The sequence below is a fragment of the Amphiprion ocellaris genome, chromosome 3 (assembly GCF_022539595.1).
Source record: "Amphiprion ocellaris isolate individual 3 ecotype Okinawa chromosome 3, ASM2253959v1, whole genome shotgun sequence".
NCBI classification, from domain to species: domain Eukaryota; kingdom Metazoa; phylum Chordata; class Actinopteri; family Pomacentridae; genus Amphiprion; species Amphiprion ocellaris.
Genome location: NC_072768.1, coordinates 28793573 through 28819533, shown reverse-complemented (window position 1 = coordinate 28819533; position 25961 = coordinate 28793573). Strand labels below are relative to the sequence as shown.

At 39.0% G+C, this 25961-nt stretch overlaps 1 protein-coding gene across 1 annotated transcript in view; it reads right to left on the bottom strand.

The window, feature by feature from the left end:
• ntrk3a (neurotrophic tyrosine kinase, receptor, type 3a) overlaps nucleotides 1-25961 on the bottom strand; it is a 175358-nt gene that overhangs the window by 145441 nt on the left and 3956 nt on the right. Inside the window, exon 2 of the mRNA XM_055009289.1 lies at nucleotides 3501-3575. Coding sequence (XP_054865264.1) covers nucleotides 3501-3575 — 75 coding nt within the window. The remainder of the gene's footprint in view (nucleotides 1-3500; nucleotides 3576-25961) is intronic.

Below are 25961 nucleotides of genomic sequence, written 5' to 3'. Positions count from 1 at the left end.
GTCACAGAAGCCCATTCCTGTTACACAAATGCAAACAAATTTGCTTTGTTTTTGGGCTTGTGGTTCTCCATTTTGTGTTTGGTTGGTTTTGTGTTGTGTTTTGATGATTTTCCACAGGTTTTCAATTGGATTTAGATCGAGTAGAGTGATTGAGCAGGCCAAAACATGGCTCTGGTTCTCCATTCAGGCTTTAACTGACCTTGCCGTGATGCAAGGGGCATTGTCTGTTCCAGTCATTTGAGGCAGGAAAGAGTTTTCAAGCTGATGGAAGAACATTGTTTTCAAGAGTAGCCCTGTACATGACCTGTGCCATTGGTCCTTCACACAGTTGCCTTTGCCTTGTTTCATCCATACTGAAACAACCCCAGATCATCACTGATCCACCCCATGTTTTACTGTAGGGGCAAGACATTCTGGTTTGTTGGCTTGTCTGGGCATCCTCTTAACCAGTAAGTTGGCTAGAGTGGGCATCAACTGAAAATTGGATTCATCATTGAAGAGAATCTTAGCCCAATCATCAACAGTCCAATCCTTGTGATCCCCAGCAAAGAGTAACCAGCCTTTCCTCTGCCTTTCATTAATGAAGGGCTTCTTCTGTGCCCTGTGTGACTTCAAAACAGCCTCAAGAAGTCGGTTTCGAACTGTCCTTTCCGAACAAGTCACATTTCTCCACAGTGTCCACTCATTTTTAAGATCCCTGTCAGTCTGATGACGATTAGTGACAGAGGAATGGAGGAGTGCACGGTCATCTTGTGGGGAAGAAAGACGTTTCCTGCCGCGACCAGCTAGCAATTTGGTAGTACCATGTTCGGCTTGTTTCTTCTTGGTATAATGAACGCCTGTCTTAGAGATCTTCAGTTTTTTCACTACCTGTCTCTCACTCATGCCAATTTCCAACAGTGATGGATGTCTTTGTGGCTTCACATAATTCTTTTGTTTTAGACGTTATGTGGGAGCTGACAATTTCTGACTTGTGCTACGGCTTGAATGTAAGCAGGAAACCACTCTAGGCCTTTGCATGTGCAGTGCTGCTTATGACATGAAATGGCCCTTTATATACCCTGGGAATATAATTAAGTTTAAGCATGTCAAGTAGGACATAAAGTATTATGTAATCAGCTGCATTTTTGTCATGTTCATTGTTTTCTTCAGGTAATATACCTTTAGTGGTATACCTGTCTGAATTAACTGCCACAGTAATACAGTGATATCTATTCTATAAACTCTGTAATCTTGGGTTCTGGAGTGAAAGAATAATTAAAAAGCCTAGGGGAGTAATTGTTATTTAATATTTTTCAGTTTCATGAAGTGCTCTGTGGTTTTCGATTAACTTTATGGATCATTTCACCATTTCCCTACACCACTTCTAGACTGAAACCTTATTTCATTCCAAATCAAATCTAACATAAAGCAGTAAGAACAGTGTTGTATCACAGTCATACTGAGCAGCTGCCCCACAATGCAAGAGCCACAGGCTACCAGCAATAAATAACATCACACAAAGTACAGCAAATTAATTTTGCGAGGTATCTACACTACCAGTCAAAAGTTTGGACACACCTTCTCATTCATTATTTTATACATTGTATATTAATACTGCGGACATCAAAACTCTAAAAGAATGCATGAAATTATGTTGTAAATAAAAATGTTCTAATCTTCAGTATTAATCTACGATGTTGAAAATTATATAAATAAATAAAAAGCATTGAGTGAGAAGGTGAGTCCAAACTTTTGACTGGTAGTATACTTTAAGCTTCACAAAAATGCGGTCAGAACCTAACTATAGTAAATTGTTTAAAAAACACGGGAAAAGCCTCTGGATCTGAAACAGATGTAGATTGCATGCAAACTTCATCATCATCCTAATCCTACACAGATTATATACACATCCTTTGAATTAGAGTCCAACAGACTCACACACTTGGATTGAAAATTTTAACTCCGACTACACATAGACATTTGCTTCTGACTTAACATGAGGGTACATACCCAAGCACACAAAATATGTGGTGGAAAACATAAGAAAAACAATCTCTTTCTCTCTCTCTCTCTCTCTCTCTCTCTCTCTCTCTCTCTCTCTCTCTCTCTCTCTCTCTCTCTCACACACACACACACACACACACACACACACACACACACACACGTATACTTTAGTTCTTTAGTTAAGTAATTTTGCTAAGTGATTATGTACATATAGTGTGTTTTACTTCGACTGTCACGGCCCCCTACCTGGTCCCTGCACCTGCCCCTGCCTGACCTCCCATGACCTCCTCTGCCCCTCTGTCTTCCCTGTTCTCTGCTCTGCTCCTCGGGCTGTCGGTACCTCCCCCCATTGCTGTGTGTGCCGACTGATGATCAGCGCTGATGGAGGCCAGCTGCTGTTCCAGCACACCTGTAGCACATCACCACCCATCACCAGCAGCATACAGCCTGGCTCTCCACTCAACTCAAGGCCAGATCCTAAACTCAGCTTCAGCATGCTGCTGACTGCAACCCTCTGTGGAAGCTGCTGACGTGACCCGCTCCTGCCACCTGTAAAGGACCTGGAACCCCCTCCCCCTCACCAGCACCGTCTGACCCGGCCGTATTCTAGAGCCTGCCTGCCCCCTCCCTTCATGTCTTTGTGAGTCCCGCCTTAGTTTGTTTTTGTGCTCCCCAGTTTTGGTTGTTGAGCCGTTATTATTTTAATAAACTCAGTTAAGATCTGTGTCCACCTGTCTGTGTGTTCTCACTTTGGGTTCACCCCCCACTCACCGTGACATCGACATTTCTAATAAATGTAGTACATATTGTATCTATATATGCTGCACAGGAGGGCTGCCAACCTCTACTATCCAAAACTCCAAAATCCTTTAAATTTAACCTGGTATTGATATAGTAATTTTGATGATCGTTATTAATTTCATTATTGAGACTGTTATTCTGATTTACAAGAGTGAATAATTTGGTGTATCCATTTTGCTTCAGTTGAGGCTAAGGCCACAGTTTTTAATTAGGCTGCTTTAGAGAGAGCAGTTTAATGGCGACTGGCCCTAAGTGTTTGTTTGCTAGCTTAAAGTCAAACTTTTCCACCAAATAAAAATCTGCTAACATAACAATTTCATAATACTACGTTATTTATTTTTGCTTGATGTAAAGGATATCTTTAAAAAAAGTATGTGTGATGATGTTATGCTGAAGACTACATTTTTAAAGAGAGTTTCAGACAAAGGGTGTGAATTTAATTTTTTTTAAATTTATCTAAAGTTCTATTTACAATGAACTGTACATTACTGAATCAAAAAGGTTGTAAAAAATTTAAATGAAGATTGAGCCTTGCAATACCTACTACCTACATTATTATTATTATTATTATTATTATTATTATTATTATTATTAGTGTTGTTGTTGTTGTTGATATAAAGTAAATGCTCAACATTTTTTCCACAAATAAAACTTTACATTGTTGTCTTTGTTATACTTCTGTGACACAAAGTTAGGAATGCTATATTACTTACAGTCTTTGTAAACCACTGTAGAGCTCCATATCCACATCCCTCAAGGTCTGCAGACCAGTCCAATTCTCAATGTGTCTGGAAAGAAGGATAGACAAGAAATACAGTGTCAATATAAATTAATGTCAGCATTACTTTCACCATGTTTTTTCAATAACAGAGCTATAAAATTCAGGAAAGAGAGAAAATTGTTTTTCACATTTTCTCAGTCCTATGCTATGACGTGTTTTGTAGTCCTAAGCCCTACACTATTTATTTCAGAATCATGTCAGACTAAGAAAACAAGTTCAAAGAATGTTGTCTTTGCTTAAAACACTTTAAAAATTGAGGTCAATTTTGCTTGGTGGTTTTCTTTTTTAATTCAACAAAACCTGTTTCTTGTATATTCACATTTTGGGCAGGGAATACATTTTACATTATTTATTTGAGAATATCAACAATTTACTTATTTTCATTATGTAAAGCTGAAATGCTGACATGACTCCATGAATTTATCGAGATATTACAAAGTTGCAGCAGATCCATTTTAGCAACCTCATGTGACAGTTGCTCCATTCTGCAAAGTATGACTTGCTCAGACAGCTATTTTCTGTGAAAAGGCAAAGTTATGAAACTTTCCCGATTATTGACTTTTTGAGCTAAAAGATATCTTACTGTGCTTTATTTCAAGAATTTATGAGGTTAAACTGACCTGTTTGGGCTTTGACTTTGATTCCCAATTCTAATCAGTCAATACTTGTGAGTCTAAGTTAATGTTTGTGTAAAATTTTCAGAAATTATCTCCAAGCAGTCAGAAGTTATTGTGTTCATGAGAATGGTGATGTTTGTATAACACAGAACCATAATGCCTCTGACTTCAACTTCAACTTCAACAAAAAAATTGACATGCAATCCACACACCAGCAAATGTCTTCAAACAGCCAGTATAGTACCACAGTATTAGTCATTCCAAATCCAAATCTGGACTCAGTTCTCATTAGGGCTCCAGACTAACTGCCCATTGGTGTTGATATGCCAAACTTTTTTTAGTTAAGTGCAACAGCACATAATGTAGGTGCAACCAAAACTATCCACAATAATTGTGGTACCACAACAATAAATGCAACTGGTGACCTTCTGCGTTCTGTTGTTCTCATGGAGGTGATCTCTATTTATTCTGACAGTAACAATAATAAAGAAAAGCCATCATGTAACAAGCTGCCCACTCCAGCTCCTCTTCCACACATGAATAGTGCAAAGGTCAGAGAATGTGCACGCATGATGAATTTTGAAACTAACAGCAGGGACTATTGGTTGGTTTGATATTGACTGATCGCAGTGCATGAACAAATGTCACTAAAATAAGCAGTACCTATCTTTTATACAAAATATCATGGTAATAAAACATGGCACCAACCTGCCATGGGTATATCTTACAAGCCAGCCACAAACTTGAGAAACATCAGTGAGTCAACTCCATCCCTCTTCCATTTTTAATTTAAATAATACATAAATGTGCAAAAAGGGCACATTTAGATGGACCAAGCAGTGTAGAGTAATACAGTTGTTTGATGTACAATTAATAATTCTAAAAAACCTGTAAACATAATATTCATTTGTAATTTTGTATTGACGAAGTTGTATTTTTTTTTAAAGAGTGACATGCTACAGAGCAGATTTGTAACTACCCTTTTTTTCATCATGTACTGGCCATGTCATTAATGATTCAATTAATTCTATGCTGACTACTGGGAGGCCACTGCAGTCAGCTTGTTTGTTGGATGTACTGTACAATGCAGCACAGGTCTTCAATCACCCAACATTATTCATATACATAAAACTCCATTTTGGTCAAAAATCACTGCGGTTAATAATCTAACTGAATAAAAAACAACTTACTGCTATAGAATACAGAAACTGTTAACATCTGCATCCATAGTTTGTATATGTATTTATTTTAGCACTATTATTCTGTCAACTTGGTTTTCCTGGCAAAGGAAAGAAAGCTGCTATCATGTTTTTTCACATTGCTTTGTGTTTTACCGAGGTAGAAATAACTGTTAGTAGAGTATTCATGGGAACAAGTGACTAGGAAGATGATTCAGGCATACACCATCAGAGAGGTTTAGGACAGTGTTTCAGTGAAGGGCATCTGGATTATATAACTCATTAACAATCTGTAATTTGACAAACTGTCTCACAGTCATTGCTTGATAATTCATATCTAACAACAGCTTGTCGGAATGACAGAAAATGTGAAAAAGTTTATGTCACAGGTTTTAAGAAATTTTAATTTACTGCTCAGCAGCAAGTGAACATAGAGCATTTTGCAGCTAAACGGACAAAATATTTTGATAGTTTGTGTTTGCTTGATATGTAAAAAGTCTGTGGCTGTAACCAGTGATTTTGATTAATTTATTGACCATTTCTTTATTAAACAAAGTAGTGGCAGAAAATATCTGAAAACAGTAAAAAAATGATGTCTCATAAGTTTTTTTTGTTGTTTTTTTTTTTTTTTTTTTTTTTTTTTTTTAACAAGCAGTGCAGAAACCAAAGATGAGAACCTGTAACAAGAGGATGCTTGGCTTGTAAGTGACCCCTTGAACCTCTTATCACACAGTGAGTTACAAACTTGGATGACAGCAGTTTGTGATGGGGTCATGATAACTCTCAGACATAAGGAGAGCTGCATATTGATTGAGAGAGCTCTTTTCGACCTGATAGCAGGGTCTGCCCCTCTGGGAGTCTGCTTTTTGACTAATTGAATGGCAGATCAATTCTCCACTTCAATGTCTAAATAACCAGTAAAAAAAAACTGTTGCCAAAAGAAACAAACACACACACACACACACACACACACACACACACACACACACACACACACACACACACACACACACACACACACACACACACACACACACAAACACATGGTAGATACAACAATATGCAGTCATTTTAAATTCAAATTCTAAATGTATTTTCATTGAGTTCTCTCTGCATACCAGATCTTTGTACTCACTATAGCAGCTTTTCATCTGTGAATGTAAAATCACTCATTTGTAGAACAGCTACTGTCAACAATGGAGTTTTACATGGTAATAAATTAGTTTTTTCTTGCTTGAAGGAACAAAGTTGCCTTTATTGCATAGATTACAGAGAAAAATGAACACACTGTGGCCTTCTTGAAATACAGCTCATACTAAAATCGAGCCTTTGCTGGAGATGATCTAATTCATGTTGAGAAAAGGATGTTTCCTTATAAAAGGTTCATTTCGCCCTAAAATGGCACTCAGTCTGCTGGCAAAAACTGTGTCGAGGTGAGAGAGCTGCAGCCCAATAATGTAATGACATGCAGGGCCCTTCTCTCAGTAGATGTGCAGATTACAAACCACATGATGATGCAGTTCGTGAGGATGCTCTTGATGTAGTTTGGTAGAAGCTGAGCATCAGTTCCTGGGGGAGTTGGGCCTTTCTCAGCTTTCTGAGGAAGAAGAGTCTCTGTTGTGATTTCTTGACCAGGTTTGAGGTGTTGGCAGTCTATGACAGGTGGTTGAAGACACTGACTCCAAGGAACTCAACACTGTTCACACTTTCCACAGCTTGTCCGTAAATGTGGAGGGGGAGTTGTTTTCTTCCCTTTGATCTCTTGAAGTCCATGATTACCGCCTCCGTCTTGGAATTGTTGAGGACCAGGTTGTTGTCCTCACCCCACTCAGCCAGATGTGCCACCTCATGCTAGTATGCTGACTCATCATTGTCCGAGATGAGTCCCACTACTTTAGTGTCATTGCCAAATTTAATGATAGGGTTGGAGATGTGACTGGAGGTGCAGTCAAAGGTGAACAGCGTAAAGAGCATTGGGCTCAACAGACAGCATTGTGGGGTTCCTGTGTGATGACGAGTTGGCTTCATCAGACCGTGACCTTCAGCATGCACTGGAACGGTTTACTGTGATACAAGTCAGCACCTCCAAGTCTGAGGCCATGGTTCTCTGTCAGAAACTGGTGGATTGCTCCCTCCAGAACTTTTTTGTGGGGGCGGGGTTATCAGCTCTGGGTAATGACCGAAAGAACAAGATCACAGGTACAAGCGGCGGAAATGCACTTCATCCATAGGGTGGCTGGGCTCAGCCTTAGAGATAGGGTGAGAAGCTTGGACATCCAGAGGGAGGTCAGAGTAGAGTTGCTGCTACTTGGCATCGAAAGGAGCCAGTTGAGGTGGTGTAGACATCTGATTTGTATACCTCCAACGGGGAGGAAACCACAGCGCAGACCCAGAACTTGCTGGAAGAATTATATATCTTTTCTGGTCATGGAGTGGCTTGGGAACTGCAAAGTGTTGCTGGGGGGAGGGACTCACTCTGTTTCTCCCTGTGTCCTTTCTTCGAGTGTCCCTGGTCCCAGAGCTGGATGCTTCAGATCTGTGGTTGTTGTCCCAGCAACTGGCTTAGTCTCCATCATGTCCACTGTGGGATGCTGCTGCTGACCTTCCTTCAGCCCACTGCTTCCAGCTGCCCATTTCCACCAGTCTACTCTGCATCACCTTACTATACTTGATATGCTCATCTACACGCTGTTTGAATTTTACTACCAGCTGTATACGTAGTATATTTAATACCAGAGCCATACACCATAACAGTAAACTATGAATCAATTTCAATGTTCGCTTGTACTTTGTACGTACCATCTATTTTATCATGCATGTATCCATCTGTGTGTTTTATGTTCCTTGTTCCCCATCCTCCTCTTCTCCACCTCTCTACCACTCTACCCCTCTACCCTTCTGTCCCTCTCATCCCACCAGCTAGCAGGCAGATGGGTCCTCCCACATAAAGAGTCGGATTCTGCTCAAAGTTTCTTCCCTGTGTTTTTCTTGCCACTGTCATCTTAGGGCTTGCTCTGGGGGTTCAGACATATGGGTTCTCTAAAGCGTCTTGAGACAATTTGGCCTGTAATTGGTGCTATATAAATAAAATTGAAAGATGGGCAGATACCTTATTATCTAAGGTTCACTCTTGTCAGAAAATCTGAACTTAGTCAATGTGTACTGCCCTAATGAAGACGATCCAGGCTCTTTTACAAATCTGTTTCTTACTCTCTAAACATACCCAGAGCAACATAAATTAGCAGGAGATTTAGCTGCACACTGGATTCAATCCTCGACAGGTCTACAGGTCTACAGGTCTACAGTCAGTCGCATAACCAATGCTGAGCAACTATTCTGCATTTTACTATAGAACTAGGCCTGATAAGACATATGGAGGGAACTGAAACCTAATGGCAAGGCTTATTCATGTTGCTCAAGAACACTCGCATATTGATTACTTCTTAATATCTGTGGAATTTTACTCCAAAATACAAAACTGTTCCCATAATAGTATTGTATTTTCAGACCATACACCTTCCTGTGTAGTGTATGAGAATACTAAATTGGTGAAAGACCCACCGAGATGTCACTTTCAGCACAAGTGGCTACAGGACCAGGACTTCATAGACTACTTAGGAAAACAAAGATGAGTTCTTTGAAATTAATATGACACAAACTTCTGCTACTACTAAGTGGGAAGCATTTAAGGCTTTTTGTTTTTTTTTAGGGGACATATAATAAGCTACACTGGCTAAAACTCTAAAAAAAAAAAAAAAAAAAAAGCACAAAGAAGGCAACATCTGGAGGATAAACTTAGAAACCCCCAAGAAATAGTTTATCAGAAAAGTGACCCAAAAACAGAAAAAGTACTAATTCTGAGAGAAGAGTATATGTCAACATCAATGTCAATGTCAGATTTATTTATATAGCACTTTTAAAGGTCTATGGCCAACCAAAGTGCTTTACAGTAAAATAAATCATCAACAATACGAGAACAATAAAAGCAAAACAAACAGTAAAATAAAACAGATCAAAGATCCATTAAAAGTGACTCTGTCACGGCCTCTGCAGGTGGTCGGTATGTATGAGATGAACTGCAGCGGCACACCTGCAGCTCATCTTGTCATGATGCACTATAAAGACCGGCACTGCACTGAAGGCAGCATCGGATTGTTCTGCCTGCTGTTGTGTCGTCATGGTGCGACTGCCGGAGCAGCCTTATGACGGTCTTAAGACAAGATTTAAAAATGGAGAGGCTATTCGCTGACTGCACAGGGAGGGGCAATGTGTTCCATAGCGTGGGAGCCACAACTGCAAAGGCTCGATCTCCTCTGGTTTTCATGAGAGATCGAAAAACGTCCAGGACCATCTCGTCAGTTGACCTATGGGATCTTCAGGGTTGCTGCACCTTAACAGGACCAGACAAATATTCTGGGACCAGTCCATTCAGAGACTTAAAAACAAATAAAAGAATCTTAAAATCAATCCTGAACCTAATCGGAAGCCAATGAAGTTAGGAAAGCACCGGTGTTATGTGCTCACGTTTCTTTGTCCCGATTAGGAGACGAGCTGCTGCATTCTGAACAAGCTGCAGATGGTAGACAATACTCCAAGCGCGATGTAATAGAAGCATGGATAACTTTTTCTAGATCAGCCCTTCTTAGGTAGGATTTGACTTTGGCTAGAAGCCAAAGCTGAAAGAAACTAGCCTTGACCACTGAGCTGATCTGCTTGTCTAATTTAGGAGCTGGTAAGGACCTGGACTACGTCAGGGTGACTGAGCGGGACAATCTCAGTTTTGTTTTCATTTAATCTTAAGAAATTTAAGTCCATCCATGTCTTAATATCCCTCATGCAATTAAACCATAATTGCCATGTACATCTATGCCATGGCATAGATGTACAAATGTATGCTGATGACACGGTCATTTATACTTGTGCAAAAACCACTGAGTTAGCGGCTGAGACACTAACGAATGCTTTGGGAAAGATTATAGAGTGGCTTAACCAGTCATGTCTCAACCTCAATGTTACCAAAACAAAAGGGATGTTTTTCTCCAAAACAAAGATGTCTGTCAGCACTGACATTTTAATTAGGACTGAAAAAATAGAAATTGTGAGTGAGTTTAAATATCTTGGCGTAATGCTGGATTCTAATTTAAATTTTAAGTCACACATCATAACGTTGTAAAAACTATAAAATATAATCTGATAAACTTTTGGCACATTAGAGGCTGTCTATCTGTGGATGCTGCAAAGACCTTCATGCACGCTATGATCCTGTCCCACATGTCATATTGTATCACATGTTGGGGACAAGCTGGGCAGACAGTCATCAAACTGCTGGAGTCTCTTTACAAACAGACTTTGAAAATCTTGGACCAAAAATCAATGCAATACCACCATTGCAGGATTGTAGATAAGCATCATCTTCTGAGCTTTGAAAATTTTAAATTAGTTTCAAATATGTGTCTTGTTTTTAAAATTTTAAATGGTTTGGCCCCTCCTCTGCTGTGCCAGTTCGTTCAGTATCGCTCGGCACAATCTATAAAATCCACGAGAATATCTTCCACCACTGACTGTTCAATAACTTTTCAACGCACCACCTTTGGACAGTCAGCTTTTCTGTAAAAGCTACAACTCAGTGGAATGCCCTGCCTGATGACATTAAGAACTGTACTTCTATCAGCAGTTTTAAAAGCAAACTGAAAAACTTGCTTAAGAACACTCAGAACTGCAACCATTAATGTCTTTCTAATTGGTATTTGTGTGTGACTGTGTGTACATGTGTGCTTTTAAGAGTTTGTGTGTGTATGTTTTTTAGTCTAGCAATGTCCTTTTAATTGGCATTTGTGTGTGTACGTGTGTGCTTTTAAGGGTGTGTATGTATAATGTTTTGTTTCACTGTGTCATGTACTTTTTTTGTAACATTTTAATGTTTTGATGTTTTTATTGTGACCTGCCAAGGGACTGCAGATGGAAATTAGCTTAAAGCTAACTCTAGTGCAATACATCAAATGGAAACATTTATGTTTAATATTGTACATGGTCCCTTTTTAAATAAACTGATAATAATAATAATAATAAACACAGCATGAAGAGATTCCTCAGAAGAGACCTTTAATGACAAGTACACCTGCACATTGTCACCAAAGCAATGAAAAGGAATATCATGCTTCCTACATATAGACCCCAGGGGTAGCATATAAAGGGAGAACAGTAGAGGGCCCAGAACTGACCCCTGGGGGACCCTGCGGGTCAGAAGTGCCACTGCAGAGGAAAACTGAGAGGAGCTGAAGAAACTATATCCAGGGGGAAGGAGCTCCGAAAAAGGAGCAAGATCACCTTCACAGAGCCACATATCAGTCAAGAGCATAAAATCTGGTTTGCACGAGGAGAAAAACTCATTAAGTAAAAGTTTTGTTGGTGACAGAACTCACATTCAGTAAGGCCAAATGGAGATTAAAAGTGTCAGATGGTGAAGCATATTTGAGTGTGCAGATGTTCCGACGATTCACGCCTGTTTCCCGGTCCGAACACGCCAGCTGACTGGAGGCAGCAACAGCTGATCAGGGTCCGCCGAACAGCTGACGTTGGTCAGAGCCGCTAACGTCAGGGAGCACCAGCCGAACAGGTGCTGGCAATATAGAAATCACACCTGAAGGCAGTTAGAATGTATAAAAGTTGACTCAACCTTGGAGAAGAGAAAGAAGAGCCAAGAAGTATCTGAGGACTTCAGAAGCAAAATTGTGGAAAAAATATGAACAATCTCAAGGTTACAACACCATCTCCAGAGATCTTGAAGTTCTTTTGTCCACTGTGCGTAATATAATCAAGAAGTTTATAGAAGTTTACTCAATAGGTTTTATGGTTGTTTTACAGGCCATTGCCCAACTCGTTATACAGTACAACATGAGGGGCATAATCATCGCATCAAAATATAGTTTAGCTGATTCCAGAGATAAATTATTTCAAATAAATCTAAAATTAGACAGGTTAAATTTCATCCTATGAGTAATCTTCCTCACCTGTTGTTTGAAATGAAGTTGCAAGTCTAAGATAATTCCTAAGTATTTAAATTCTTGTACAACTTTAATTGTCTGGCCTTGTACAGAGATATTAGGATCGATTTCTCCATTTGTCTTTTTGGAAAAGTACATATACATAGTCTTAGAGATGTTAAGATGTAATTGAGAGCTATCAAGCCATTTAAAGACATTACTCATAGCAGCTGTCAGCTCTTGGGCAGCTTGCTTTTTGTCTTTTGTGTGAACGTACAAAACTGTATCATCAGCATACATTTGACAGACCACATTTGGTGGACAAGAACTTCATAGATCGTTTAAAAATAAACTGAAGAGCAGTGGCCCCAGCACGAACCCTTGTGGTACTCCAAGATAGTTATCACGGTGTAATGATTTTATATTCTGTACTCTAACACACTGTGTCCTTGAAGAAATATAGGAATTAATACAATTCAAGGCATTCACTGAAAAATTAAAATAGGATAGTTTGGTCAACAATATCTGATGGTTCACAGTATCAAATGCTTTCCTAAGATCAATAAAAACAGCCCCAATAATGACCCCTGTGTCCAGTCAGGATTTTAAATTTTCCAGAAAATAGCAAACAGCTGTGTCAGTGGAATGATGTTTTCTAAAACCAAATTGTATTTGGTGCAATTTGTATGGACTGTTATTTAGGTGCTTTACAATCTGCTCAGCAAATATTTTTTCCGTTATCTTGGAAACTGCAGGAAGTATACTTATAGGTCTGTAGTTCATGATTGTTGCTGGGTCACCAGATTTGAGGATTGGTTTGACAACAGAGCTCTTCTATGGCTCTGGAAAAATCCCTTTAAGTATAGAGTTGTTACAAATAATTGCTAATGGTGCTATAACAAATTGCTTATGGATTTTAATAAACATTGTGTCCAAACCAAATGCCTCTTTAGTCTTACAGCTTCTGAGTCCTCTGATTATCTTATCGATCTGAGACTGTTACTGTACAAAGATTAAAAATTGGCGCAGTCGTGTTTAGGGAAACTGGCCAGAGTTGGTGTGGCAGTGATGGATACTCCGAAGCTGCGCTACCAATATCCGGAAGTAGCAAGCTGTTGTTAGCCTAACTATATCCGGATGTGGGACACCCTGAGCCTGAAGGCCTGTATATCCAGATCCACTGTGGTGCGATAGTGGCCCAGGGTTATGCACCAAGTCTTGAACATAGTCGATAAAGTAATCGTTCAGAACTGTCGCAATATCTCCCGGGTCCTGTATTACTTTGTCCCCCAGCTGTAACTCCCTAATTTCTCTACTTGCTGCATGATGTCCTGTCAATTTTTAAATATTTGCCCAGATTTCTTTTGTGTTTCCTCTTGTATTATCTATTACAGTAATAAAAAAAAATTTGCTTTTGTGGCTCTGATTTCCTTCACAACTTTGTCTCTAAGAGAGGTAAAGACCTGTCTGTCATTACATGTTTTTGTCTTGAACGATTTTTTAGAGCAAGATCTCTATGTTTCATCAGCAATCGTATGCTATCATTTAACCAGGGTAGGTGATTCTTTTTTGATGATTTTACTTTAGTTTTTTTTTTTTTTTTAATAAACTTAGACACCGTTTCTTGAATTACAGTCATAAATGCACTACAGTTGTCAGTTACACACTGCTGATTAAGAGTTTCAAAAAACTAGGAATCTCCCTCCTGGGTACTCTCATTCGCTCAGATGTTTTACTCTGAGGGCATTTAAACCTATTCTTGGGAATTTTTCTAGTTAATAAAATTAAATTGTGATCTGATAGACCAGTGATCATGTTATATGTTTTAAAAATTTGTTCACACTTGTTGCTGAGGACTAAGTCTATACATGATTCAGTGGACTTAGTTAGTCTAGTAGGTCCTTTAATAAGTTGAGAGAAGTTATACTTGTCCATTATTAATTTTAAATGTTGTCTGTTTGTTTTATCAAGCCAGTTAATGTTCAAATTCCCAGTTAGAATGACCTCATTCTTGGTGTCACAATCCATCAACACAGCCTGTAATTCCTCATAAAATACATTAGAGGTTGTATTGATTTTCATTTATTGAGGTTCTGTCAAACTGTGTTTCATAAACAGCTCTGTTACATGCATTAAGAGGAAAAGGACGTGTTTAAAGTCAGCGGGACTGGGATTGTTTAACTGATGCTGGAGGAAGGCCATTTGCCATAAAATCGGTGTTTGTTCATAGCAAACAACAAAAGTCAAAACTGTGTTATTTTATGTGTTGATCACATTCACCATCTCAGGTTTTGGTAGAAACACTAGTACTACTCTTACTGATACAGCTTCTCTATCCGGTACTTGAATAGTACTTTTATCGTTACTTCTTGACAGTTTTTCAATTTTTTTTTTGTTTGTTAAGATGAAACAAATTAAGAACAGAATTAGGACTCCTATATACTGTATATAATTTGACGTACTTGAGTAGCACTCAGCAAGGACATTGTTTTGAACCAATCACTATTATAATGTTAGTTGAAATGTAAATTAAATACAATAAGTATTTACAGTGACAAAAATGCAATCTTTTGAGCAAAACACTAGCTATTTATTAACTAGCATTAATAAACTGACCCAGTGACCCAGCAGCAGTAACACCTGGCATAATTTGGTATTAAATAGGCTTGCATTGCTCAATGTATTGCTAATTTATCCTGTTCATGGTACGGGGACCTAGAGCCTATCCCAGCATGCCATGAGTGTGATGCCTCTGAAAGACAACAAATATATGCAAATATGTTTACAAGTATTTTAACAGACATATTGAAATATCATCTCTGACCATATACTGGTGATGGCGTTAAGATCCTTATGTATTTCCAGCTTCACAGGGATATTTCTCATCTTTACCCCTCCATTATATGAATAATTCAATAAGAATGGCACACATGATTGAAGTAATTAAATTGACATTTTAGAATCGTCTGAAGATTCTAAAATGTCAATTTAATCATTTCAGTCTTCTTTCTACTAAATACTAATGAGCCTAGAGGCAGAAAACAGCCACAATGTCACATTATCATCCAGACTGTGTATTCCTTCACACATCCATACACACTTACGAACACACCCTCAGCACTGTAGATGGCATGATGAGGGCTGTCACATTGTTGTGCTGCATAACTGCTGCTAATGTTATTGGATATTTTAACTTTTCGTAAGCACAGTCGTTCATTCATTCTGTTTGGGTGGCACACCGGCAAAGAGAGGGGGGAACTGTGTTAGTTTTTTGGGTTTTTTTAAATTTTTTATATATTTTTTTGTCAGAGCTAAAGTGATTGGCTAGATCAAAACAGTGAACACACTTGCTGTTATATTGTGTGCATTGCATGATAATCACTCACAATCCAATGACTAAAATAATGTCTGAAAAACCACAAGACATGATCCTATTGCATCCTGGGTGAAAGTCCTGTGTCAACCTTATGCCACTACAGCACCTCCAACACCCTATATATTATGCCAATGCACCCACCCTACAAAATCATCCTAACTAAATAGACCTATTCTAGTCATCATTTTTTATTTCACAATGTATATCACAGAAAAAAAAAAAACTTGCAATGTCAGTGTTTTCCAAAATTCTGCAACTTTATTTCAAAAATGTAATTGAGAATGCGGATTAGTTGCATAGGAACATCATTTTTGGGAGACAAGGTTGCTCTGATGGCTGGAACAGAGACTTTAATGGTCTGCTAAGACATATTCTTTATTCTCACTCCTACAGTGTTTGAATGGCTTGCTGGTCCAGGAAGGCTTTGGGACTATAGAATACCAATTTTACACACTACTTACTGAGAGAACCACTCTCTGCAAACATGATTCGATTAATTTTTTTTTTTTTTTTTACAAAACATTGGGGCTCAACTTTAGTGGACATCTGCATAGGTTTCAAACTCTACATTAAATTCAAGTTAATAGACTACTACGAATCCAGGGGATTAAGAATTTAAAAATCTAAAAAAAGAAAAAGAAAACCAGGATAAACACAGAAACTAATTATCAGCTATATAATGATTTATTTTACTTTGACTAAACATCTAAAACTGATCAGTCCCCCTCTAAAAACAACCTCAGTATTCAGTAAAAAAACTTCAGTAATCAGTATGCACAAGAACAGAATTTTAGTCGGTAAGACAAAATATTAGTGTCCCCTGTGTCTGTGTGCATGTGAGAGTGCACGTGTAACTGGGGGAAATTAAGGTAAATTTCAAACAGTAGGATACTTTCCCACTTTTATTCTATTTCTCTCATTTCCTCTTTTTTTTGTCTTAAACCATCTTCAGACATGCACTCTGTTGTGTTATTCTAACTGCATCTGAAAGTCTCAGTTTCATGTCTGAATGAGCACCCTGGTAACTTTTTCATGAAAATTCTAAGAGCAATCCTTCTAAGCCGGATCTATTAACATTTCCATATCAATTTCCATACCAGACAAGTCTGAATAACATGTTATCACATTAACAGATCGACATGCACATTGCACAAGCAGTGTAGATTTGAGTCGTGTGAAGTGATTTGGAGAACACTTTTTTCACCTTTCAGCACCAATATTGGTCCCAAAAATGCCACATAGTGCAAAACACATAATTTGTAGGCCAAAATCATGAAATCATTCATTTTCCCCTATAATTTCACATTCATTACAAACTAAAAAATCCTTAAATACATAACTTGAAATTCATTGCAGTCAAGACAGACTGTAACAGATTCATGAGACTCACCAATAATAAGTCTGATCTGTGATTTTGACAAAACATTAACAAGAGATAAAATTTAGTTTGTTGCTCCCAGTTGTTTGTAGGAGTAGGAGTTCCTTCACTGAGTTTAATATATACACTATATTGCCAAAAGTATTCGCTCACCTGCCTTGGCTCGCATATGAACGTAAGTGACATCCCATTCCTAATCCATAGGGTTCAATATGACGTCGGTCCACCCTTTGCAGCTAGAACAGCTTCAACTCTTCTGGGAAGGCTGTCCACAAGGTTTAGGAGTGTGTTTAGGGGAATTTTTGACCATTCTTCCAGAAGCACATTTGTGAGGTCACACACTGATGTTGGACCAGAAGGCCTGGCTCTCAGTCTCTGCTCTAATTCATCCCAAAGGTGTTCTATTGGGTTGAGGTCAGGACTCTGCAGGCCAGTCAAGTTCATCCACACCAGACTCTGTCATCCATGTCTTTATGGACCTTGCTTTGTGCACTGGTGCACAGTCATGTTGGAAGAGGAAGGGGCCAGCTCCAAACTGTTCCCACAAAGTTGGGAGCATGGAATTGTCCAAAATGTCTTGGTATGCTGAAGCATTCAGTGTTCCTTTCACTGGAACTAAGGAGTCAAGCCCAGCTCCTGAAAAACAACCCCACACCATAATCCCACCTCCACCAAACTTCACACTTGGTACAATGCAGTCCGACAAGTATCGTTCTCCTGGCAACCGCCAAACCCAGACTCGTCCATCAGATTGCCAGATGGAGAAGCGCGATTCATCACTCCAGAGAAGGCGTCTCCACTGCTCTAGAGTCCAGTGGTGGCGTGCTTTACACCACTGCATCTGATGCTTTGCATTGCACTTGGTGATGTATGGCTTGGATGCAGCTGCTTGGCCATAGAAACCCATTCCATGAAGCTCTCTGCTGAAGTACTGTTCTTGAGCTAATCTGAAGGCCACATGAAGTTTGACGGTCTATAGCGATTGACTCTGCAGAAAGTTGGCGACCTCTTGGCACTATGCACCTCAGCATCCGCTGACCCTGCTCTGTCAGTTTACGTGACCTGCCACTTCATGGCTGAGTTGCTGTCGTTCCCACACACTTCCAATTTCTTATAATACAGCTGACAGTTGACTGTGGAATATTTAGGAGTGAGGAAATGTCATGACTGGATTTGTTGCACAGGTGGCATCCTATCACAGTTCCATGCTGGAATTCACTGAGCTCCTGAGAGCGACCCATTCTTTCACAAATGTTTGTAAAAGCAGTCTGCATGCCTAGGTGCTTGATTTTATACACCTGTGGCCATGGAAGTGATTGGAACACCTGATTCTGATTATCTGGATGGGTGAGCGAATACTTTTGGCAATATAGTGTACCTGCAGCAGCCAACAGCAGCAGAATACAGATTAAATGAATTTAAGCACAGCAGCATTATCTTCATTAGTTACTTTCGGTTCTATAATTATTCCCAACATGGATCATGATCGAAAGAAAAGTTCCGACTGTGTACTTTTCTTCACATGAGACAGGGGAGCCATCACACACACAGTCACTGTTTCTCAGCAACAGTCAAATCATTTGTTACGTAGCAGTCATCTTCAAGTTGAGCTCGAACGCATGTTTTTATTTAAATGTTGGAAAAGTAGCAGACTATGAAGAACATTCAAATAAAAGAGACCAATGTCTGAATGACAGAATGTCGTCCCTATTCCAGATTGCTAAAGCAGTAATGTTGCACATCCCATGTCTGAAAAAAACTTTAGATGGACAACCTCCTCTCTGCCTTTCACCCACTGCATTGGTGACACTGTTTTAATCTCTTTCCCTCTCTCTCCATCTGTCCTACACCACTTTCTCACTTTCCTTTTTACTACTTAAGAAATTCAATAAAAACACATCATTATCACCAAGTTCCTCTCATTTTCTGAGTTTTCTACTCATTTCCCTAAATTTTCTATGACTAGCATGAAAACAAGCACACAGTGTAGAAGCAGCTCTGTGTTGAAATCTATGGAACCGCCTGGAGCAATTTCTTTTTCTCAAAAATGAAGTGAGGTTTTCTTCTCTTAAAACATTAAGATTTCTCAAGTTCTCTATTTTTCTCTCCTTTTGATAATGCACCTGATCCATTTCTCCATGCATCAGTTTTGAAGGTGCAGTTGATTTTTTTTTCTCCATTTATTTTCAGGTCCAGTGTTGGGAAGTGGAGAACTACATGTAATTAAAGAGGCATTTAAGTACATTTTGGAGTATCTTGTTGGTAGTTCACCTATATTTATATTTGCAAAATGACTCAAGTTTTCCAAATTTTAGTTGCCATTTTTTGTGTAGATTACTACTGAAACTACAAAAAAAATGGCTTCAAAAGCAAGTCATGTTTTTGATAAATGCATTACTGGAGCTGAGGCAGCCCATGCCAGCACCTCAGGGCCATGAACTGTCCTACAGTCAGATCCATAAATATTTGGACATTGCCACAAGTTTCAGCATTTGGGCTCTGTATACCACCACAATGGATTTGAAATGAAACTATCAGGATAAATTTTAAGTGCAGACTTCAGCTTTAATTTGAGGGTATTTACTTCCAAATTAGGTGAATGATGTAGGAATTACAACACATTTTATATGTGCCCTCCACTTTTTTAAGGGACCAAAAGTAATTGGACAATTGGCTACTCAGCTGTTCCATGGCCAGCTATGTGTTCTTCCCTCATTATTTAATTTACAATGAGCAGATAAAAGGTCTACAGTTCATTTCAAGTGTGGTATTTGCATTTGAAATCTTGTGAGGTCAACTTTCAACATCCAAGTCCAAAGAGTTGTGTAGTAAGTCATTATTAGGCTGAAAAATCTAAATAAACCCATCAGAGATAGCAAAAACATTAGCTGTGGCCAAATCAACTGTTTTGTGCATTCTTAAAAAGAAACAACACACTCGTGAGCTCAGTGACGCCAAACGACCTGGAAGACCATAGAAAACAAGTGAGGTGGATAAATGACTAATCCTTCCCCTGGATCCGTGTCAAAGTCAACAATTAAGAGAAGACTTTACCAGAGTGAATACAGAGGGTTCACCACAAGGTGAACCATTGGTGAGCCTCAAAACAGGAAGGCCAGATTAGAGTTTGAAAAAAAAAAAACAACGAAATGAACATGTGCAGTCCTGAAACAACATCCTATGGGCAGATGAGACAAAGATCAACTTGACCAAACCCAGCATCTGGTGATGTCTATGGGTTCCAGACTTCAGGCTGTCATTGACTGCAAGTGATTTGCAACTAAATATTAAAAGCAACAATTTGATTAATGATTTTGTTTGTTTGTCCAATTACTTTTGGCCCCTTAAAAAGGTGAAATGTTTTCTTAAAAAGCACATCTTTATTGTTTCATTTCAAATCCACTGTGGTGGTGTACAGAGCCCATATGCTGAAAATTGTCAATGTCCAAATATTTATGGACCTGACCATATGATGGCATCCACCTGTCACTCAAAGCTGCTTTGCCTTTAATTGTGCAATCCTTTATGCCTTAATACAATTTAAACAAATGAGTGACATTAAAAAATCATCCCTGGTCATGAATGGGAAAGATAGCTATTGAGAAAAAAAATACATTTTTGGTACCAGACTGTAAACGTGCTTATTTGTACTAAATATTTGGGCATTTTATTTATTTTTGTTATTTTTGTTGCCAGCCTCAAGTGGCTTAAACTTAGCTATAATTTCATATCATGAGTATGTTTTTTTTTCTCGATTTCTCCCCAACATTATACTCATGATATGAGGTTATAACTAAATTTGCTGTAGTTCAGCTACTTCTAATGTGAAATAATTGGTAGCTGTGCTTTTCCAAAACAGCCTGCTGCATGGTGATGTGACTGCTGCTAACTAAAAGGCCTCACACTAGTCAGGAGAGGCATTGAGAAGACTTCAGAATCACATTGCCAGACTGCGAGTGCAGTGAAATTTACACAGCAAAATTTCCTACAGACTACCTGGTGTGTTCAATGATCCACAGTGACTTCAATACACACTTTTGGATGCGAATTTTGTGTTTCCTTAATGGATAGTTGATCACATTACAAATCAATAATCTATTAATTTTTGAAATCACAAACACATTGAATGTTCTTCCTCATGTTGGTAATAGAATTTTGAACCACTGCCAAGTAAAAGGTTTACTGCCAAACCAACAGCTAAGTAATATTGAGAATCATTTTGGATAAACTTGATTATTGAGAATTTATTAATTAATATAAATGCAATGAATAAAATTAAAATTACATTATTAATCTTAATTAAAATTTACACCGCACCACCCTGGAATCAGGGACCAATAATAAAACACCGCTGGCTCCAGCTATTCATTTAAAGCACACAAGATGGCGCACAGCGAAACTGAACAAGCTGTGTGTTTAAATAGGTGCACTACCTGGTGGACACGTGTGAACAATGAGGGTTATGTGTCCTCCTAGGGAGATGATCCTCTTATGGTGTGTATAACGTGTGCGGATGTGTGCGGATGTGTGTGTGCGTGCGAGTCTAAGTGTGGGTTAGTAAAGAGGAAACAGAGAGGAGTAGGTCTGCTCTGGAAAGGTGTGAGGGAAACAGCCGTGGATGATACAATATTCGCGTTTCTATCTCTCAGAGGTGGGTAAATGAGCTGTCGCTCTTCTGCCACCCGCTGGTCTTTGATCTCATAAGAAATGTGACATATTGTAAGAGTAGGCATAACAACACAAGCTAGCAGCAATTATCCAATGAATGAATAAACAGCTTCTGGAAACACCAACATACAACCAGTCAGACACAAAAAAGGACACAGCGATCCTTAAAACACACAACAAAACAGATGAACTTGCACGCTATCTATTAAGTCTCTGCACAGACAGGAGCTCTCTTACTTTGAGCAGCAAGTAGCGTGGGTTCAACCGCCTATCCCTTGATCTGAATGCATGCGGGCGGCTGTGGCGTCCTACAGCAGAGTGTGTTCAGCTCTCTGCAGTGGGGCAGGAGAGGATCAGCAGTTGAACTCATTTCAAGAAACAGGGTCTTGGCGAGTCTGTCTTCTTCTGGAAAAAGGATATTCTCCACGTCCGCAGCTACAGAGAAATGTCTGGGTTGCTGACCGTTTCTCTGGATTCAAAAAAATGTGCTTAACACTTGAAACAGTCTTTTACTCATTTAGCAAGTCAGGAACTGCAGCCTATGTTGAAAGTAGCGGGAACATTGATTTAATTGCTCCCTTAAAGTAACTTGCAGCATTAAACCAGGAGTTGACCTTCCAACAACTCGTCACATTGGGGAATGAAAGAAGGTGGCGCCACCCAACAGCAGGGTCAGTGATGTCAGGGATGCATCTTGGGATTCTGGTGCTGTGCCAATCCTGGTCAATGGGGTGACAGGACTCTGATTCAATCCAGGTCAGACTCAGGTGTGACTTTAAGTAGCCTGGCAGCATTTCTTTGTGTCTTTGTCCTTTAGTTCCTTATCAGGCTTTTACTTTTACCTGTAGGCCTCTGTCTTTATTCAGAGAGATGGGAAGGCCCAACAGTAAACAACACGTAATTATTTCAAAATTTAAAAAGCCTCTAAACAGAGTCCTGCTGCTCCTGCACAACCCTAACATTCTTCTGACAGCTCAGCACCTGGCATTTGAAAATCCTAGCTTAGCATTAATATAAGCCTCACATAACTAGCAGAACACAGTGGGCAGATACCCTGTTTTACAACTTGATGCTCCAGAGTTATTTAACATGACTGCCACAGTTTGCAGTTGGACAACTGGACAGCTGGGAGGTGTTGTAATTTTATGGACTCTCACGGCAGTTGGCCAATACATCTATACCTTCTTCTCACTTAATAGTGATTGACTCAACCTGGTGGCACAACCAGGGACTTAAGCACATCTAATTCTACATTTTTAACATCCTTACACTTAACCGTACCACAAATCCTTCTTTGCTTACAGAAAATCTGCACTAGTGTTTATATTTTCATTTGTATTCTGTAATTCATTGTACAATACAGGCTTGACTATTGATTGGGAAAGCTAATTTATCATGTTTAAATGTATTGCTCATTGCCAAAAGTACATTATCATTAATATAATAATTGTATCATTGATTCACTTTTTTTTAAACTGATGCCATTTTTGGTTTTGTTCACTATCACACTATATGATATACTGCAGTGTATCATTTTAGGATGTGCACAATTTCCTGTGCCCTTTGCACAAACTGGGTTCCGCGTTATGAATCACTGTGTGAAACATAGACTGTATATAAAGATGGACGTAGCACCCGTGACGTCACCCATTAGTTTCTGCACTGAGAAAATGAAGCCCGGATTTTGCTACTTCCTGGCTGACATCTTGGATTTTCTGGAGCCAGAGACAAAAAAAAAAAGATTCTAAGAGGGTGAAGCCAGACAGCAGTGATTGGTCAGACTGACTGAGAACCGAGGACTCTCTGTCCCGCCTACATCTGCCAGCTTCTGCTGTTCACCGACGCTGCTGCTAACAACGTTAGCCTCCAAAAGTCGAGCTAAACTGTACAGGTAAGTGTTAAAGTCATCTTTGTAACTATTTGTGCTCTTCTCCACAACTGGAGAATATCACATATAAAGCAGTGACCTACATTACTGTAGCTGAAGTTACTGTAAGTTAACATCAGACTGGAACCTCTGATATGAACATGTTCTAACATCGTGTTTTAAAGTTGTTCTGTAAATCTCAAGTTACATTTCCTAACTTCGTGTTCACACTAATGCTAAATCAGGTTTGTCAGTCATAAATTAGTTAACTGTTAGCTGTAGCTAAATGTCCTGCAGGTCACAGCTGATCAATCATAACGGATCAATCACAACAGATCAATAACTGCTGTCTCGAAGTGCAGTTCGGTAATAATCAGCAGATAGATATGAATCTACGTTAACGTTCCTCCACAGAACTCTGTTACTGATGGATGTTGATCTCTCAGTTCAGTGAATGAAGAACAGTTCAGTTCTGAGTTGATATCTCTGTTCCTTGGTTCAGACTGTTTTTAACAGCTTCTGTTCATACAGTGTATGGTCAGATAACTGTGTAGAGGTCATGATAATGCTAATGATACATTAGAATAAAAAGAATAAACGTTACTGTCCATCTAAGGCAGTAAAATGTTCTTTGGCCTCAACCAGGAAAACAAATATTTCCATAAGATTAAAAAATAGGACAAAATTGTTACAGTCACAGCGAGAGTCAGCCACAGTCAGTCAAGGTTCTAGTTCCATTTGTTTATTCGTATTTGTGTTAGTATTCCTACCTTGGTAGTACCAAAGTTTGCGAGCTTTAGTTGTTTTCTGTCTTCGTGTAGTTATTCCTCCTGTTCATTAGGGGGTTCCTTGAGCTAGTCCGCTCTAGGCGGTTCAGTTACCTTTCCGGGTTTTGTCTTTACTTCCGGTTCTTACTTGTAGTTCTTGTCTACTTCTGGAATTTTGTAAATAAAAGCATTCTAAAATATTCTTTGTTTGCAATCTTATTTCCTGCATCTGAGCCTCTGCACCCACTGTAACAAAAATACAACACTATTGTGTTCCATTCATATTCTGCTGTGTTCACTCTGCTATTAAATGTTGCAGCAGTTGGAATGAAAGAACCTTGGAGATCTTTTCCTCACTGTTAGTGTCTTTTCCTTCAAGCCTTGTTCTGGATCATTGGGAACATCTAGTCTGATGGACTGAGAGCTACAGAGAAAATGAACATCCAGCTGTGGTTGTCTGAGATGAAGAGTTTTCTCTCCATCACTGTGAGGAAGAGCAGCACTGATGTCCTCCTCATCCTTCCAGTAATAACAACAATGCTGCAGATTCAGCTCCTCTCCATAATACAACTTGTCTTGTGACTTCAGTATTTACACTTCACCGTCAGCAACACATTGGCTATTTCATCCATTTATTACATGTGTTTACACATCTTTACAGTTCAGAATTGTTGAATAATGCAGTTTTTAAATGTGCAATAAAGATAATAATGAAGCTCCTGCTCTGAATGTATTGTTTTAATGCTGCATATCTGCTATAAATAACATGGACTTTTTAGATTGTATTTGTGCTACAACAGCAGAGATGAAGTTAAAGATGATAGATAGAACCCCTGAATACTAAGAACAGAGAAAAATAAAGTGCTGAGAGTTGGTCTGTCCTTCTGTAAGTGAAAGCTAAACTGGAAATGATTCACTGAAGATGTCGTCCATTCAGTCTCCTTCTTCACAACCAGACGAGGTTTTCCTTCTGTTGGCTTCACTCAGAAGATCCTGACAGTGAAAATGAGACACCTGATATGAAGACAGACATCACAGTATCAGCATCAACAGCAGAGGTTCCTTTTAAAGTGACCCTGGAAAGATTTTCTCTGTCATATATAGTTTTCCAAGAACTGAAAGACATGCCTGTAGTCACTTCAGCTTTAGGGGAGAGGATTTTATTCTTCAGCTTATCTGTGCTGCAATTTAAATGTAATAACTGTAGTGTTCATCATTACTTTTCTCATATTCTGGGAGTTTATTTTTCCAATCTACACTGCAGGAATAAGTACTACAACATGTGAATCAGTCATTAAACAACGTTAACGACTAGAGAGTAAATTTACTATTTTCTCCAGTTTAACTTCAGAGACTCAGCAGATATTCAGGACTACTAACAACACAGACCCTTAACTTTACTGTTTTAATCACATTTAGGTTTTCTAAACATTACTGTAATGTGAACCAGCGTCTCCACTGACAGTTTTATCAGTTAAATGTACCATGTTACACTAACACAACTCACTTCAGCTGTTTACATGAAACACAACACAAACATCGTTAGCTTAATGCTACAT